Raw genomic sequence first — 20,220 nt, 5'->3', positions numbered from 1 at the left:
TGATTGAAGTACAAATACATTATATATATGAGTATTATATATGTATGTATGTCTTTTAAGCGATTATCATATAATGAATATGTACTAAAAATTACTTGATTCAAAAACTTTTGTTACTGTACTTGTACTGTATTATAAATTTAGAAATGTATTTAACTCTTTTTATATATAACTGTATCTTTTATCTTTGATTGTTTTGCAGAGAAGTGTTTAAGGCCAGAGACAAGAAAACGAATAAAAAATTTGTTGCAATGAAGAAAGTACTAATGGACAATGAAAAAGAAGGAGTAAGTATATATATGTTATATAATGATTTAATAACAAATAACTTTTTATTAACAGAAGACAAAACTAAAGGCTTATTTATACATATCCGTTCCGTATCGGTTCTATATCCGTATCGTGCACATCAGTGCACGGATGCTAGATTTGATTAATCTATATGATTAAATGTAAATATTTACACTATTCCGTACCGTCAGTGTCCGTACCGACATCGCCGATATCGTTGGCGAACAAATTTTCACGGAACGGGCGGCACTGAACAGAGCAATACGGACAAATATAAATACACGTCCCTTCAGTATCCGTGTAGCGTTCAATTTCAGCGATACTATAATAAATAAATAATATTTTATAAATAAATATTTAAGTTCATTATAAACATTTTATTTCAAGAAAAAGTACAATTCTCTATGATTATTAAGAAAGACAGTAGACATAAATTAAATTATTTCATTTTGCCATATAACAGGTCTAGTTGAAGAGTTAAAAAATTTTGTAAAAGTTTCTCTTACTGTAAATGCTACTCGCGTACTATTTCCATCACGAACACTTATATTTTGCAAAAATCATCTGACAGATTTGCCATAATTACATACGTCTAAAGATTGAAATTGTTTCAACAATTCCACGGATGTGATTAGGATATGTGTAAACGATCAAATCCGATTTTGCCGGTACGGTATGGATACGGCACGGATACGGAACAGATATGCATAAATGGATCTTAAATGGGCCTTAAATGTAAGTATTTACACTATTCCGTATCCGTACGACACATCAATATTGTTGGCGATCAAATTTTCACAGAACGGACGGCATTGAACGTATTAATACGGACATGTACGGATAAATGTAAATAGGCATCCATACAGCATCCGTGTAGAAATAACATTTTCTTGTAGAAATATTTTTATTATATTTTGTTATATAATTACATTTTATTATATAATTTTATTATATCTTGTGGAATATTTTGTTATATGAGATAGCAAATAATTTAATAAAATAATTTTAACCAAATAAACTGTTAATAAATCTAATATTTAATTACATTCAAACATTATGATAATATGTAATATACAATTCAATAACTAGTATTATAAAATTTGTTAATCACCAAGATTTTTTATATAAAGTGAAAAATTTACTCTCCATTTTTACGTTCCGTATACATGCTTTGCGACCCTATAAATTTCGTTTTTTTTCTGTTTTTGTTTTTTAAAGCTCTCCTTTATCCAAAATTAATACAATTTATCTTCTGACAGATTTGCTATGATCACGTACGTCTCAAAACTGACGTGCTATTTCAAAAAATTCACGGATGCGATCTGGATATGTACAATATAAACAATCAAATCCGATTTTGCTAGTACAGTATGGATACGGTACGGATACAGAACGGAGATGTGTGAATTGACCTTTATACATATCCGTATCGTATCCGTGCTGTTCAGTACGCATATTCATATATTTCTGTGATTTTCATTCAGTGCGTCTTGAGACAACGAAGAGAAAGCATGAATTTCTCTGACGAAGAACTCGCAGTTATTGCAACAATTTTAGACGAGGAAGAAGTAAATTTACAAAAAAGAAAAAAGCGATGAAATCTATGAGTGCGCACTAGCATGTAAAGATTATTGCACACAAATTTACAATGACATAAATAATTAAAAAAATAAAATTATTTATATTAAGAGTTATTGTTGTTGTTGTTCAATATGAATAATAATAATCAGTCGTATTATAATAACTCATCTTATAATAATTCGTATTTTAATTACTATTTTAAATGTTGTGTGCGATAATCTTTATATGCACTAGTGGCAATTTAACCGAATTCGCTATATTTATGCCTGAAGCCGTTCAGACATTCAGTGCCGACGCCGTACCGTACCGTCCGTTACGTGAAAATATCGGTAGAGATTTTTTCTGCGCACTGATACTGATACGGACGGACAGTCACGGATACGGATACGGATACGGGAGAGTATGAACAGTCCCATAAAAATATATAAGGACGATATTTTCATTAGTGCACGGACGTACATTGTACGGATACGGCACGGACACGGAACGGAGATGTGTGAATTGACCTTAAATGAGTTTTTATTTCATGTGGAAAATTACTAGCCTGTTTGTTTATTTTTTTGTTTCTTTTATTAAAATAATTATTAAAAAATAATTATTTAGAAGACTCTTAAATAAAACTAATAACGTAAAGGAGAAAGGCAATATGAGCCAGCATAAGGTGTAAGGGCATAAATAAAAACTTGAGTTTTTTAAATTAAAAAATACATTTATTTGAACGTTTCGGTCCACCTTTGGACCATTGTCAGCAATACAATGTAAGAATATAAAATCATACAACACACTAAAACACTTAAAAGTAGAAAGACACGCAAAATGTAATAAGTTTCTTACCAGCTTCAAACTTTATAAATAAAAATACCGAATGCGTGCTGAAATGCAATATAATTTTCAGTATAATGACAAAATTGAAATAAAATCAATAAGAACTAAAAAGAAATTCATCACAGATCTCAAAAGCAATAGATAATGTAACAAAGCGTACACAATCCTCGCTCAACTGTGCCGGACGCACAAGTGAATATGAGGTCGGATGCTGCTTACAAGTTGCTGGTAATAAACTCGAACCTCTAAATAATAAAAATAAAGAGCGAATATCTCAAAGCGCGAAATTTCTTAAATTCTAGAGATATTTTCAACAATAGATGTGTATGCATAATGTAGCATTTTGTATCTTTCTATTTACATTTTTTTAGCGTCTGTCAAAAACACATGTGAAACTGTATAATAATCCAACAGAATACGGGAAAATGATTATTTGTGGCTGTACATTAAAAATTATAAACAAAAAAGTTTCTCAATATATTTTTCGGGTATGGATTGAATTGAGATTTTACACTGAAACTTCCACGCATCTTGGTTTACTGTCAGCCTTGGGCATTTTTATAAATACTAGAATGTACATGTTAGAAAAGATGTGCAGCGTCACCCCAGCGAAGCCCCGTCCCCCATGCCTTTCGGACGGGATCCGATAGCGCACAATGCTAATTGGCCAATGAACATTAGAACCTTCTGATTGGTTAACCGTGCTGGTTACCCTAGGCATCGGTCAATATGTATGGTTGTGTGTTATCGGGATGTGTGCTAACGGGACCCTCTCTGCCTTTCCACATAAATAAATATAACAAAACTTGAGAGTGTAGAAACTACCAAGGATGACTACTGCATGGAAGTTTTAATGTAAAATCTCAATACATCTATGCCCGAAAAATATATTGAGAAACTTTATTTATAATTTTTCCATATGGGTTTTCAGTACATATAATGTACGAAAGATAATAATTGAAACTTTTTTTTGTTTATAACTTTTTAATAAACAATGAGCGACGATTATGACTTTTTACAGGATACTCAGAACAGTGACCTTGACAACATATGTCAAGGCCAAGGTCATTGGGGCTGAGTTCATTAATGTAAATATTCAAAAATTATTGAAGAAAAAATGATTCTCGAATTTTTATTTTAGAGACAAATATCTCGATAAAGATGCGTTATAGAAAAAAATTTTATAGGAACTTATGAGGTTATTTTTACATGCTTATGAGAAATTGCCTACCTTTACCAGGACACCCTGTATATTCATACGTTGTATTGCTGAAGATGGATCACAGATGGACCGAAACATTCAAATAAATGTGTTTTTTTTTTATTAAAAAACTTGAAACAAGTAACTATCAATTTAGTAAATAAGAGCCATACGCGGATGTTAATGCGTAAAATTTCTTTAGAAATTAACTCTTTCCGCGAAAATTGAAACGTGCACAGGGCATATATTTTACAAGTAAATATTAGGAGTCTTATATATTCGAAATATTAAATTTACACGGGCTGAGAAATCGCGTTTTCTGTCATCGATAAATAGATTTATAAACAAATAGACGAGAGAGATATCGGTGTAGGGCTGACTAGCTCATTGTCAGTGGTAAGAGCAGTCGCAAGCGAAAGACTCGGGTTTGATTCCTGATTCAGCGACTTCATCCCGATATTTTTTCTCGCCTCTCTTTAGGGGGTAAAAAGGGGTTATAGAATTCTCAAAAATATGAATCTATTTCTTGATAAAATACACCAAGTAAAATATGTGTCCTATGCACGTTTCAATTTTCGCGGAAAGAATTAATTTCTAAAGCAATTTTACGCATTAACATCCGCGTATGGCTCTTATTCGCCAAATTGATAGTTACTTGTTTGTAAATATTAGGAGCCTTATATATTCGAAATAAAAAACTTGAGTTTTTGTGTACCCTTACAGTCTGGGCTGGCTCATATTATCTTTCTCCTTAACATTATTAATAATAATTAATATATCAAGATTATATCTTAATATATTATGTTATAAAGTTCAGTTTTTTGACTCTCGTTTATTTGATGTAGAATATATACAGGGTGAGAAAAAAGTATGGGATCGATAATATAATTTAATAAATAATATTGTTACGTCCGCAGATCGAGTTATCGTAACTCGCGCGCGACGGAATCGATGCACTCGCAGAATATCGAGACACTCTTAGAAATAACAAGAATTTTAATAAAACACATAAATGTACAAAATTACGCATTAATAACACAATATATTGCGGAACCGTCAAAACGCGGCCGCATAGCTTGACAGCTGTCACAAATCTTTCGCATCGTTCGGAAGATGATCTCCTTAGATCGCTTCGAGCGGAAACGCACAGGAATACAGGGACGGACAATAACAATATAATCTAATAAATATTTCGAAAACAAGACATTTAAGAAAAAAATGATTCATACTGTAATATTCTCTGGTTACTTTTGGATTTAGGATGAAAAATTACTTAGACACCTCGCTTGCTGTCTCTCGCTTCTCGCTCGTATATATTTTCTGTCTCTCTCCCACAGCGCTCTCTCGCTCCGCTATTATACATCACTACAGCCTTCCTTATTTTAAAATACAAATGAACAATATTAATACTTTGACAGTTTTCTTTTGTATACATATATATATGAATAAATTATGAATAAATAAACAATGAAATAAATTTGCATGCATTTAAAGAAACACTTTACTCCTTCATTCTGTCTTCTTCTTCTGTTACGGATTTTCCAATATTTTATTTTCTTCCTCATTGTCATTGCATATCATTTTCCTTCAATTTTCTTGAGATGTACAATGTTTCTCCTATATTCTTGTCCTGTCTCATCGTTCTTAATTTTGCATTTACTTCCATTCTTTCCAATGTGTGGGATGTAGGATTAAAATTTGGAGTAAGCTTATTTCCTTTTATCCATGTTCTCCATGTAAACTTTATCTCCTTCTAAAATTATACTTTCTGTAGTCTTCCTTTTTAGATTGCTATAGCGTTTCCCTTTCTCTTTTTGTATTTTGTCTCTATCTCTTATTTCTGAATCTTTATCTTGGTTTTCAATGTCAACAATTGATAGAATTTTATCTCTAAATTTCCCTCTGAAAAATAATTCGGAGGGTGATTTACTTGTGACAGAGTGCTATTACACAACATGAGGAAGTATAGAGCTCTTGTTTCCAATTTTTTTTCTATTTGACTAATTTTAGGCCTTTTCAGGATGTCCCTATTTTGACGTTCCACTTCTTCATTTTGCTGTGGTTAATATGGTATGGTATTGTAGAGAAGGATTCAACACTGTTTGCAGAAATTATTAAATTCTTTGCTTGTAAATTGTCTTCCATTATCTGCTGTTATTGTAATAGGATAGCCGTACCTAGAGAACATTTCTTTTAACATTTTTATTGTTTCGACAGCTGTAATAGTTTTTAATGTTTTAATTTCTTTATATCTGCTCAAGTAGTCTATTATTACAAATATATAATCTCCACTTGACAAAGGGTCTAAATAATCAATGGCTACATCGATCCATGGTCGCTAAAATTCTGCGTGGTAATTATTTACTATAGGGGAGGCAGCTCCAATGACCTTGACCTTGACATATATTGTCAAGTTCACTGTCCTGAGTAATGTTCAAAAGGTTTTAGCCGTCGCTCGTTATTTCTTAAAAAGTTATTAACAAGGAAAGTTTGACAAATAGGATATTATTATCGTTCGTAGGAGTAGTTATATAATATCTCATATTGTATAATTTTATTTAATTTATTTCATTTATTCATTTACATTTTCACTTTGAGGATACTTAATAGCCATTACTTCGAAAAAAGCATCTAACCGTTTTTCAAAATCAAATCTCTTTTTAAATTTAAACTCTGCTAAATAATGATTAAAATATTCCTCTTTATTACCATACTCTCAGTGAACAATACGAAAGGATACAGTCTATATACACACACGCACACACACGCGCATACACACACACACACGGGGGGGGGAGGGGCGTGCAAGGGGGGGCTTCGGCTCTTCCCCTCCCACACCCACCCCGTCCACCTCGCTTCGCATGTACGTTGCAAGACAAAGCAAAGTTCACATGGGTTTGCAACTTCCCACGCGAAGCGAGGTGGACGGAGTGGGCGCAGGAGGGAGGGGGGCCAAAGGCCCCCCTTGCACTCCCCCCCGTGTGTGTGTGTATGTATGTTACGAAAATATTCCCTCGCTCATATTTATATTATTCCATGCGAATAAAAATAAAAATTATTAGTACTATTGCACATGTATGTGAGAAAATTATAATATTTCAAAGTCGCATATCTCGGAAACCGAACGAAACCGCCGCAAAATTCAAAGCATGCGTTACTTAGAAGTGTACCCTCTACAACATATGTCAAGGTCATTGGAATCGGGGTTGGTTCTCTATAAGTAAACATTTACCATTAAATATCTCAGAAAGTATAAGAGACCGCCATTTAAATTATTAGGAAAAGTTGATCAGTACTTTCCTCTCTATAACACATATCAAGGTCAACATCATCGGCGAGGTATGACCTTTTCTAGATATTTACCTTTATTTTTGTATGCAATTATTCTCGGTCCCTCTAAATTGCTTTGCAACTAAGATAAAAAAAGGCAAATAAGAGCCAAGCTCTGTCGTTAGTGAGCATGTAATCGTTTAATAAATTTCAAAATGAACGATTTGAAATGAATGTTTACACTCGATGTATACAGATATTATAGACACATTGTCAAAAATTTGACTTTCAAACTCAATATGTTGTACATATTAATCTAGAGCGTTAATTGTCAGTCCTTTTTTGACTGTCTCATGCGAAACATTTAAAAAGTGATATACCATCGTTGACAATTGTCGAAAAATGAGAAGAAAGGATCGAAGGTATTCAAGTACTTCTTTTAATAGAATGAATCTCAATAGATTCGGTTTAACATCTATATATATATATATATATTATTTTATGATAAAAAACGGAGTCACACCCCCTGGCCTGCCAACTAGGGAGGAGAGTATCGAACATTTTCGATCCAAAGTCTAAATAATGTTAGGCAAATTTAACAACACAACATCGTTTTATTTTTATTTCTTCACAATCCATGATTGCTATTCTATACGTTGTCAATAATTAATTTTTTATTTTTATTTGTATTTATGTTTGTGCTGAAGATGGCCAGAAAATGGTCGAAACGTTCGCATTTAATTACTAAGTCGATATTCACTAAGTAGAATATTATGCATAGAATTTAATTGTTAAATTGTATGAATGTTTATTTTGAAATTTATTAAACGATTACATGCTTACTAATGACAGAGCTTGGCTCTTATTTGCCTTTTTTTATCTTAGTTGTTAATTTCTATAGAGCCTCTTATATTAGTTAGTTTAAATTACTTTGTATAAAAATTGCTCCAAGTCCACGGGGCTAGCGTCTGCTATTATCGTAGTTTTGTTTTTTGGGTCGTAATATCCAAGAGTCTTTATTTACTTAATTCTTCCTTTAGACTGTTAAAAGCAGTATTCTGTTCTGAGTCCCAATAGTGTGATGTCCGTCTTTGGTCAGTTTTAAACGTAATATTTTCCTTAAAGGTTTTGTCGCTGTGGCTAAATTTGGAATCTACTTTCCTACGAAATTGAGAAGACCTAAAAAACTTTGTATCTCTTCAATTGTGTTGGGGCGTCTAAATTTTCGTATTACATCAATATACTTCGCGCTAAAGGTCGTATATCTTTTGCTGATAAATCGTGTTTTAGGAATTGTATCTTTATTGTCTTGAACACACACTTGTTTTGGTTTAACAGTACATTATTTTGCTCTAGAACATTTAAGATGTGGACTAATCTTTTATCGTGCTGTTCTTCATTACTTCCAAATACTACTATGTCATTGATAAAATTTACTGTGCCTTCGCATGTAATAAGTAGTTTTTCTATAATTTTTTGAAATATTTCTAGTGTGCACGATATTTCAAACATTAGACGTTTATATCGATATAATCCTTTGCTTGTAAAAAAGGTGGTGATATGTCTTGATTGTGGTGTAATTTCTATTTAATGAAAAGCATTTTTCACATCTGATTTCGAAAAGTATTTAGCGTTTTTAAAATGTGGCAATATATTTGATTCATTGTAGATAATGGATGATTTTCTCTAATGATGGCCATGTTTGCCCTTCTAATATTTGTGCAAATTCTAATTTCATTATTCTCTTTTAAGTTTGGTACTATTAAGGATATTCATTCACTAGGGCCTTCTACTTTTTCGATTATGTCTTGGTCGACTAGTTCTTCAATTCTTTTATTTTTCCTCCAGTGTAATAGGAATTCTCCTATATGATTGCGATACTGGTTTGATTCTCTTATCTATAGGAATGTCTATAGAAATATTTTTAAATTTGGGAAACGTTCCGATTGCGTTTATCCTTGTCTCTAAGTATAAAACTCTTAATGAAATTGCTGTATTTTTTCCCAAAAAATTTTTTGTGCCGTTTTCTATTACGTACAATGTAGCCTGTACTTTTTTCTGTTCTATTGCTATGTTTGCTTGAAATGATCCACGGACACTCAAAGATTTGGCACTTCCATAAGCCATGAAAATGTGTTTAAGGCTTTTTTCTTGATTAAAAACTACTACTTTTCTTTTCTTTAATTCTTCCCATGTATCGACCGTGGGAGCGTCCCGTTTGACCACGTCACGATTGACCACAGCCACTTATATCAACCGATGCCTAGGGTCATCAGCAACGATTAACCAATCAGAGAGCCTCATTTTAAACTGGCCAATCGGCGACGTGGTCAATAGACTCTTACCCATCGACCGTAAGAAGGTTACATTTGCTACCCGAGTCGATTAGCATCTTTGTATTAACTCCTCCAATAGTGCAATCGATCATTCCATCGTCATTAATATGAAAGATATAATCTACTTCTTCATTGTCCTTCTTTCTTTTCTTTTTTCACTTTTTCCTTCTAGATTTTTGTTTTTAGCATCCATTATTTGCCACTTCCTTTTTCTTACCGTCTTACATTGTTCCCTGAAGTGATCTATGTAGCTACATTTAATACATTTTTTATCATCAAATGTGTGATTGCGACTTCCATATCGTGAGCAAATTTTTTTTAATATCTTTTTTGTCTCGAGTTTATTAATTTCATTTAGCGTGTTTTTTCCCATAAACTTTTTAAGTTGTCTATTTACCGTCTCGAGAGTGTTTGCTTCTTTAATTATCATTAAATGTCAATTATATTTAATGTCTATAATTATTATTTAATGTCTTCAAGAGAAAAAAAGGCTCCTACAAATTTTTTTTCTTAATTCCACTGATATACACTTTTCCGTTATTTGGTCAGGTGTTCTTTTAAATTTTTAAAATCACATTTCGTAGCTTGATTTTTAAATCTTAGAATAAATGTGTCAAACTTTTCTTGTGGTTCTTGCTTTATGAGTCTGAACAAATGTTTTTTAAAAACTTTACTGCTCCATGGAAGGAAATAATCGTCTAATTTTTTTATAATATTTTTATATGCGTTTGTTTCATTGTCTGAATCAGTTTCAGGGCTATTTTCTGGTAAGTTATAATGTATTTCTTATAGAGCTAATCCTCCACAATGCAGCAACGTAACTTTTTGTTTTAGGGGTTCATTGATATTCGATGCTTGCAGGAATAATTCAAATGCACGTTTCCATTTTTCTCAGCGAATGCCCAATGAGGTTGAATCTCCCGTGTAATCAAAACTTTCCAAAATTGCAATTGAGATCATTCTGTTTCTCGTCTACAATATAAGAAGAGTGTCATGACTAATTAGAACACTGCCATTTTTTAAAATGTTTTTCGGGGAGTTTCCTTTCCATCATTGTCAAATGGTTAACTACAGATTTATTGCGTGGCCCTTTAGCGTCGATGCGCTTACTTTTTTTTTTTTGCATGGCCCTAGTATTAACTATAGAACTACAGACTTATGCTGCGTGTCTTTAGTTCATTATGTTTAGTTTTATTGCATTACCACAATACCAATTATACTGCATGACTTTGTGTCTCTATAATATTCACCGCCGTGCGTGATCTTAATTTCATGTTACCGCGGTCTTCTTATTTTGATTGCATGGTTTTTAGTCATACTCGCAAAAGCCTTACTAGATGATTTGTAATCTTATATGCTTATTTTTCTGAGAATGTCTAAGTACATTTTAGGTTATAACTTATCTTTTCTCCTTTGATATCAATCTTTTATTATACTCCTAATAAATTTCTTTATTATTTATTACTTGTTCTCTTTTTTTCACCTCATCGCCATTTGTAATATTCTCCACTTATTTATATGGGTTTATAGGGTGGAAAATGACTTGGACACCGCTTGCTGTCTCTCGCTTCTCACTCGTATATATTTTCTATCTCTTTTCTGCAGCGCCCTCTCACGCCGCTATTATACATCACATACACATCACTACACATACAAAAGTTGTACGGCTACAACTGCATTAAACGGTGGTACCTATTTGACCTTGAGTAGTTATAAAGAAGATGTCAAATTTAACATTAATATTTTAAATAAAACTCCATTTTTTACTTGATATTCTTATCTGCAGGGCTTTTTAAAACATTACAATAAGATATTTTTTCACTTTTCGAGTTATAAGATTGAAAAGTGACAGTATTTTGATATAAAATACAAAATATCTAGTAAAACATTCAATTCTTGATAATCTTACCTTGATACTTTGTACACATATTAATGTGACGAATCAACTGGTATAAAGAAAATACATAGTTGTCTTAAAGAAAAAATATGTAATTGCTCGTTACTAATTCATATTGTTTCTTTAAGACAATATTTTCGGTAATTATTTACTTTAACGGACACCTCGCCGATGACCTTGACCTTGATATTTGTTATAGAGAGGAAAGTATTCATCAACTTTTCCTAATAACTTAATTGGCGGTCTCGTTTGGTTTCTGAGATATGCGACTTTGAAATATTATAATTTTTCTACATACATGTGCAATAGTGCTAATAATTTTCATTTTTGCATGGAAGAATATAAATATGAGCAAGGGAATATTTTCATAACATACACACACACACACACACGGGGAGGGGGGTGTAAGGGGGGCCTTCGGCCCTTCCCCTCCCGCACCCACCCCGTCCACCTCGTTTCACGTGTACATTGCAAGACAAAGCAAAGTTCACATGGGTTTGCAACTTTCTACGCGAAGCGAGGTGAACGGGGTGGTCGCGGGAGGGGGGGCCGAAGGTCCCCCTTGCACCTCCCCGTGTGTGTGTGTGTGTGTGTATGTGTGTGTGTGTGCGTGTGTGTGTGCGTGTGTGCGTGCGTGCGTGCGTGCGCGCGTGCGTGCGTGCGTGCGCGCGCGTGTGTCGCGCATGTTATGAAAATATTCCCTCGCTCATATTTATATTTATTCCATGCAAATAAAAATGAAAATTATTAGTACTATTGCACATGCATGTAAGAAAATTATAATATTTCAAAGTCGCATATTTCAAAAACCAAATGAGACCGCCGCAAAATTCAAAGCATGCGTTACATAGGAGTGTACTCTCTACAACATATGTCAAGGTCATTGGAATCGGGGGTGGTATAAGTAAACCCTCCCTATAAATAAACATTTACCATTAAATATCTCGGAAAGTATAAGAGACCGCCATTTAAGTTATTAGGAAAAGTTGATCAGTATTTTCCTCTCTATAACATATATCAAGGTCAAGGTCATCGGTGAGGTGTCCGTTAAAGTAAATGATTACCATGTTTTCTTTATGTCAATTGATTCGTTTCATTATTCTGTGCATAAAATTAAAGTATAAGAGTATCAAAAACTGAATGTTTTACAAGAGATTTTGGTAAATATGAATATTAGGGAACCCCTCGCCGATGACCTTGACATATGTTGTCAAGGTCATTGGCCTGAGTAACGTTCAAAAGGTTTTAGCCGTCGCTCATTGTTTATTAAAAAGTTATAAACAAAAAAAGTTTCACGAAATATTCGTAATTTTTGGAGGTTGATCTTTCTTTGTAAGGGGAGATTCTGTCTCTTTTCCTTTACATACAGGGTGTATGAAAAGTATGGAACCGGTCAAATATTTCGAAAACAAAACGTCTCTGAGAAAAATGTTTCAGACAAAAGTTGTATGGTTTCGAGGGGGCCATAAGATGGTATCATTGGTTTGACCTTGAAGAGTCACATGAAGATCACGTGAAGGTCATTTTGAATTTCTTAAAGGAAACACCCTATATATTTTTGCATATTCTTGTAGCTTATCTCAAGCTTTCCAAAACACTATAATCAAATGTTTTTTCATTAAATACTTTTCGAATTATAAGGCTTCAAAGTTGCAATATTTTGACATAAAATACAAGATATCTCGTAAAATATTCATTTTTTGATTATCTTACCCTAATACTTTTATGCACAGAATAATAAGACAAATCAATTGGCATAATTAAAACACATAATTATGTTAAAGTAAAAATGTGTAACTGCTAGTTGCAAATTCAGATTTTTTTTTTAAGATAACTATGTATTTTCTTTATACCAATTGATTTGTCTCGAGTCTTTTGTTTTCGAGATATTTGACCGGTCCCATATTTTTCATACACTCTGTATACATATATCTAAGGGTATGTATAGAAGAGACACTATGTACTAACTTTTCGATCACACAACAGCAGCCAATCTTGAGTGTCACTGTACTGTTAATTGCTTAATTGGATTAGGTTATTTCTTTTCCAGTATGTACACATTAGTAATATATAATATAGCCCCACTGTATCCACGCATTCACTTTCCTACTTACACAACAAATGGGTTACGTCATTTTTTCGGAAGTGGAGCCCCCCCCCCGCAGGGGGGTACGGTTAATTGCTTTGGGTTATTTCTTTTGGAAGTGGAGCCCCTCGTAGGGGGACGGAATCCACTGTACTGTATCCGCGCATACACTTTCCTACCCACAGAACAAATGGGTTGGGTTAGGTTATTTTTTTTGGAAGTAGAGCTTCCCGTAAGGGGGCGGAACCCACTGTGCCCGCGCATAGACTTTCCATGCGTAAAAAATGTATGCGTGGATACAGTGGGTTCCGTCCCTCTACGAGGGGCTCCACTTTCAAAAAAATAACCCAAAGCAATTAACCGTACTCCCTCTGCGGGGGGGCTCCACTTCCGAAAAAATAACCTAACCATTTGTTGTGTAAGTAGGAAAGTGCATGCGTGGATACAGTGGGGCTATATTATATATTACTAATGTGTACATACTGGAAAAGAAAACTTAGGTGGGTGCCTAAGTCATACCTTCCTACGTAAAGAATATAACAAAACTTAAGACCGAAACTACCAAGGCTGACAGTACTGCATGGAAGTTTCAACATAAAATCTTAATCTATGTCCAAAAAATATATTGAGAAATTTTTGTTCCTTTCTTAATTTTTACCTTATAGTCACAAATAATCATTTTCCCATATTCTGTTGGATCATTATACAGTTCCATATGAGTTTCTAGTACATATAATATGCGAAAGATACATATAATAACTTTTTTTGTTTATATCTTTTTAATAAACGACGGCTAAAACCTTTTGAACGTTACTCAGCGCAATGGCTTTGACAACATATGTCAAGGTCATCTGCAAGGGGTCCCCTAATATACATATTTACCGATATTTTATATTTCATATCAAAATACTGAATGTTTTACAAGAGATTTTATATTTCATATAAAAATACTGTAATTTTCGAGCTCTCATAACTCGAAAAGTACTTAATGAAAAAATATTTTATTGTGGTATTTTAAAAAGCTCTCGAGATAAGTTACAAAAATATCGAATAAAAAAAATAGAGGTTTCTATTAAAAATCTTAAAGTTAACTTTGAGATTTCCTTCATAACTGCGCTCAAGGTCAAATGGGTATTACTGTTTATATTAGTTGAAGCCATACAACTTTTTTATAAAACGTTTTTTCTCAAATACTTTTTGAAATATTTTACCGATTCCATACTTGTTCCTCGCCTTGTACAACTTTATTTCATATTTCTTAAATACATTTTGTAATTTATTTTAAATATAATATATTGTTATATGGGATCCTGAACCAAAGAATGCTTTTAGAAATGGATTCTTTGGCCAATTTAGAGACGATTCTTCTTCAGCGAAAATTTCGAGGGAAGTCATCACTTTTGCAAACTTCTAATTTTTTGTCTTTATAACTAAATTTTAATTGAAATTTTATTAAAATAAACTCCACTTGAAATTAACTGAAGAATATAATTATGTTAATTGTTTAACTTCGTAAAGATTAGTTTGCGAAAAACACTTTTTTAATCACTTATTGATGCCTCAATATCTTCGCTGAGAAAAAAATCGTCTCCAAATTAACTAGAGAATCTGCCTTTGAAAGGATATCCTGTATAGAGGCATTTAAAATGTTACAAGATGTTTTTTTTTTGAACTTGATGTACAAAAAATATTTCAGACAAAATTGTATGATTTTTAATGAAGAAAGAAATTGAGATAATCTTGAAGTTTAATTATAGACATTTTTCAAGGTCATATGATCACGTAGTTTTTTTTAAATATATAGAATCATCAGAATTTTTTATGGTAAATATCTAGAATAACGGAGTCAGCTCCGATCGCGTTCACCTTGACATATGTTGTGAACCTGAGTAATCCAAAAGGTTTTAGCCGTCGCTCGTTGTTTATTTAAAAGTTATTAACAACAATAATTTCAGTATTTCTATTATTATATTAACAATTTACTGCATAAGATATATCAAGGCAACGTAATTGGCGCGGACTAAATAACATTCAAAAGGTTTTAGCTGTTGCTTATTAAAAAGTTGTAAACAACAACAGTTTCAGTTACTTATTACAATGGATATGTTTTTCTCATTATATATTTTCTCATTGATATATATTTTCAATATTTTTATAATACACACACACACGCACACACGCATACACACACACGGGGGCGGGTGCAAGGGAAGCATTCGCCCCCCTCCCTCCTACACCCCCCGTCCATCTCGCTTCACATGTACGTTGCAAGACAAAGCAAAGTTTATATGGGTTTGCAACTTTTTACGTGAAGCGAGGTGGACGGGGTAGGTGCGGGGGCCGAAAAGCCCCCTTGCATCCGCTCGTGTGCGTGTGTGTGTGTGCGCGTGTATGTGTGTGTGTGTGCGCGTGTATGTGTGTGTGTGTGCGCGTGCGTATATTATGAAAATATTGTTTCATCTTTTCAGAAATACACCCATAATATGTAAAATGGTTTGGTTAAAGCAGAGAATAAATTGTATTTAACTGTTTGTGATTAAAGTAGAAAATATTTTGAATTTTTAATAAAAAACTATATATTAACGATTGAATGCTTTAAATAATTCAAATGATTTAAATGATTCAAAATAACTGCTATATTTTCTAAACTTTTTTGTTAATAACTTTTAAATAAATAACGAGAACTAAAACCTTTTGGATGTTATTCAGGGTCATGATCTTGACAACATATGTCAAGGTCAACGCGATCCGAGCTGGCTCCGTTATTCTAGATATTTACTTTTTTTATATAAAGATTTGGTAAATATTTACATAAGGTTACCCCTTTCAGAAGTCAATGACCTTGACATATGTTGTCAAGATCATCATTCTCAGTAACGCTTAAAAGGTTTTAGCCATCGCTCGTTGTTTACTAAAAAGTTACATACCAAAATTGTTAAAAATTGACGTTTTTTTCAATTATTTTATCAAATACTGGAAATTTAAAAAAATGTTTCAATTAAAAGTTGTAAATCTCTTCAAAATACACGTTTTATATCCTATCCATTTTTATTATACGAGTGATAGTTTTCGAAAAAAATAACGATAAAGACTATAAACCTCATACAATATTAATTATAATACCATATATAATATAGTCCCACTGTATCCGCGCATACACTTTTCTACCCACACAACAAATGGGTTGGGTTAGGTTATTTTTTTTGTAAGTGGAGCCCCCCGCGGGGGGGCGGAACTCACTATGCCCGCGCATAGACTTTCTATGCGTGAAAAGTGTATGCGCGGATACAGTGGGTTCCGCCCCCCTGCGGGGGGCTCCACTTACAAAAAAAATAACCTAACCCAACCCATTTGTTGTGTGGGTAGGAAAGTATATGTGTAGAAAGTGTATGCGCGGATGCAGTGGGACTATATTATAGATTATGTTATAATTAATATTGTATAAGGTTTAGAGTCTTTATCGTTGTTTTTCTCGAAAACTATCACTCGTATAATAAAAATGGATAGGATATAAAATGTGTATTTTGAAGAGACCTACAACTTTTATTTGAAACATTTTTTTAAATTTTCAGTATTTGATAAAATAATTGCAAAAAACGTCAATTTAAAAAAATTTTTATAACTTTTTAGTAAACAACGAGCGACGGCTAAAACTTTTTAAGCGTTACTCAGGACAGTGACCTTGACAACATATGTCAAAGTCATTGACTTCTGAAAGGGGTGATCTTATGTAAATATTTACCAAAGATTTTATAATTTTTATATAAGATTTGTCATACATTCTATGTAAAAAGTTATAAAATTAGAATTGTCGACAATTAAATACATACAATATACATGAAATTTTATACTTTAATTAGACATAATTTTACATAAATTATGAAATATCTCGTAAAATATTCATTCTTAGATTATCTTACGTCAATACTTTTATGTACTAAATAATCAGAGGAATCAATTCGTATAAAGAAAACAGTTGTTTTTCAGAAAAAGTATGATTATGCAACAAGCAGCTACATATATATATATATATATATGTATATGAAATTTTGTTTCAGTTTCCTATTACAGCGTTACGAGAGATAAAAATATTACAATTGCTGAAACATGAAAATGTTGTCAATCTTATAGAGATTTGTAGAACACGAGGTAAATAATATACTGTTAAATAATATACTGTTTTACAATTATTGATAAACCATAAAACGAGGTATACAAGGGCTTTAAAGAGCAAATGTATGACTAAGTATAAATAAGTAAAAAATGTCAAAATTTAAAAACCAAAACGAACGCGAAACTTAATATATTGAATTACAAATTTATAAAAATATTAAAAATATATACATATATACTCACAATCAGTTCTAAATACGCAAAGAAAATTAAAATCATAAATAGAAATAAAACAAGAAATCGCAAATACAAAAAGAGGGAACAAAAAATGCAGATTAAAAAATAAATACAAACATACAAAAATACAAAAAAAAACGCATATAATAAAGAATTGAAATTAAAGCGCAAACTTTTTAGTTCTTGACTCGATTCTCTTCAGTGTCAAAGTATCTTGTGATAAATTAATAATAGTGCATGATACGAATAACAAAAATAAAATAAAGATATAAAAAAATTGGGAAACTTGATGTTGCTTAAGTCACCATGTTAGTTATTATTAATGTTGAATCATCCCATTGGCACATATCAGTTTAACATTCAAATATCCATCAACAAAGTTGTAATAAAGCTTATGGAAGAATAAAGGAATAATAATATAAAGCTGTCTAGAAGAAAGTTGTTTATGATCTTTTATTTTATAATAATTTTTTTAGAAACTGATCGAATTTAATTAATTAATAGATTTATCAATAGAGGATCCTTTTTTCAAATCAGTTTAGATACTTTTAATTCTTTTCATCAACGATTACAATTTACAATAAAAGTAGGAGTAAATAAGAAACTTAATTTTTTGGCTATCATTATTATCATCCGTGAAGGTCATTTTTTGTTGACTGATTTCATAAGTCCACTTTTTTGGCCAGATTCTTGAATTATTTATCTCAACACCTTATGAATGTCAAAAAAAAGAATACCATTTGGTCTTATCGATAGGGTTTTTCTTCTATCTCAATTTATCTTCAAAAAATCTTATATTTATTATTAATATTTTAATAGAGAACGAATATCCATTGACGTTTACTTTTGGTACGATTAATTTTCGCCTAAGATGCTTTTTTTTATTGTAAAGAAATTGATTTAAAAAAGATTTCGGACTAGATACCCGTCCTTTTTTTCTTCTTCCTTATATCAAAGCGATTACTGAAAAGTTAAATCCGGTTATTAAGAACGTAGAATTTTGGTCTTTACATACTTAACAGTCTTAAGTCATTTATTAGAGTATATAAAAATCCTATACCTCTATCTAACAATAATGTTGTATACAAAATTGTGAGGGCTATGAGCATCGTATATGGGCCAGACATACATATAAAAAGACTTTTAAAAACCCGAATTAATGAACATCACAAGCATATTAATAGATCTAGTTTCCAAAGTTCTACTACGAAGTAATTATGAACCATAGAAATGATAAGAATTTTTCATAATTTTGATTGCGATGGGGCACAAATTTTAGATAGCAAGTCCTGATATCATAAGAAGTTAACGTTCGAGATGATTTTTATTAAAAAACAAAATCTAAAACGTTTGAATCTGTAAGCCAACACAACTTTTAATTCGTCATATGATGCATGCCCATTATTGGAAAAGAGAAAAAAGATATCTAAAGGAAATGTTGAGGAGATGGAAGAAAGGAAAAATAAGTAGGAAAGAATTTACTAGAATAAGAAGGGACTATAAAATCTGGTGTGAAGAAGATATGAAGAAGAAGAAAAGAAAATTACAGAATCAAAACTGAGAATAAAGTATGGAAGTATATCAATAAATACAAAAAGAAGAGAGATAGATGGAGATATAGAATTAGAGGAATGGAAAAATTATTTCATGGAGTTGCTGGGAGGATCGGAGAGAATGGTAATATTTAATTTAGAAAACGAAAATGAAGAAAGAGAAGAAGGGAAGAAAGAAAGAATGCAGGATATAACGAAGGAAGAGATAATATGGCATCTGAAGAAACTGAAAATGGCAAAGGCACCAGGAGAGAATGAAATAGAAAATGAAGCAGATATATATCAAAAGGAAAAAAACGGGAGAAGTGTTTTGCAAATTGATCGACAGAATTTGATGAGGGGAAGGCACCGAAGGATTGGAATAAAGGAGTAATTAGCTCTATATATAAAAACGACAGAAAAAGGTAACAAAAAACAGAAGAGTTACTTTGATGGATACAAAAGCATAAAATCTGCGCATGTTATTTAAATGAAAAACTAATAGAAGTCGATAAGAAGTTGCAGGAAATACAGTTCGATTCAGGGAAGGAAGAGGGATAATGGGTGCGGTGTATGTGATGAATTATGTTATAAGTAAAGAATTAAAGAAGAAGGGAGGAAAGATATTTGTATTTTTTACGGACCTTAAGGCGCCTTTTGATAAAGTAGATAGAAAAAGCTAAATGAAATGATGGAAAGAATAGGAGTAGAGGAATACTGAAGGAAAAGGATCATGGAAATATATAGGGAAACGAGAAATATGTTAAAAATTGGAGACAAGACGATGAGAATTTTGGACAGATGAGGGAGTAAGACAAGGTTGCCCAATGAGCCATACACTGTTCAATGTA

The 20,220-nt window shown here is 32.2% G+C and overlaps 1 protein-coding gene across 1 annotated transcript in view; it reads left to right on the top strand.

The window, feature by feature from the left end:
- Cdk9 (Cyclin-dependent kinase 9) overlaps window positions 1-20,220 on the top strand; it is a 33,352-nt gene that overhangs the window by 8,263 nt on the left and 4,869 nt on the right. The window contains exons 2-3 of the mRNA XM_072893778.1: window positions 203-287; window positions 17,546-17,636. Of these exons, the coding sequence (XP_072749879.1) occupies window positions 203-287; window positions 17,546-17,636 (176 nt within the window). The remainder of the gene's footprint in view (window positions 1-202; window positions 288-17,545; window positions 17,637-20,220) is intronic.

This window comes from Anoplolepis gracilipes, chromosome 6, assembly GCF_047496725.1.
Source record: "Anoplolepis gracilipes chromosome 6, ASM4749672v1, whole genome shotgun sequence".
NCBI classification, from domain to species: domain Eukaryota; kingdom Metazoa; phylum Arthropoda; class Insecta; order Hymenoptera; family Formicidae; genus Anoplolepis; species Anoplolepis gracilipes.
This window is presented reverse-complemented; position numbering and strand designations above follow the sequence as displayed.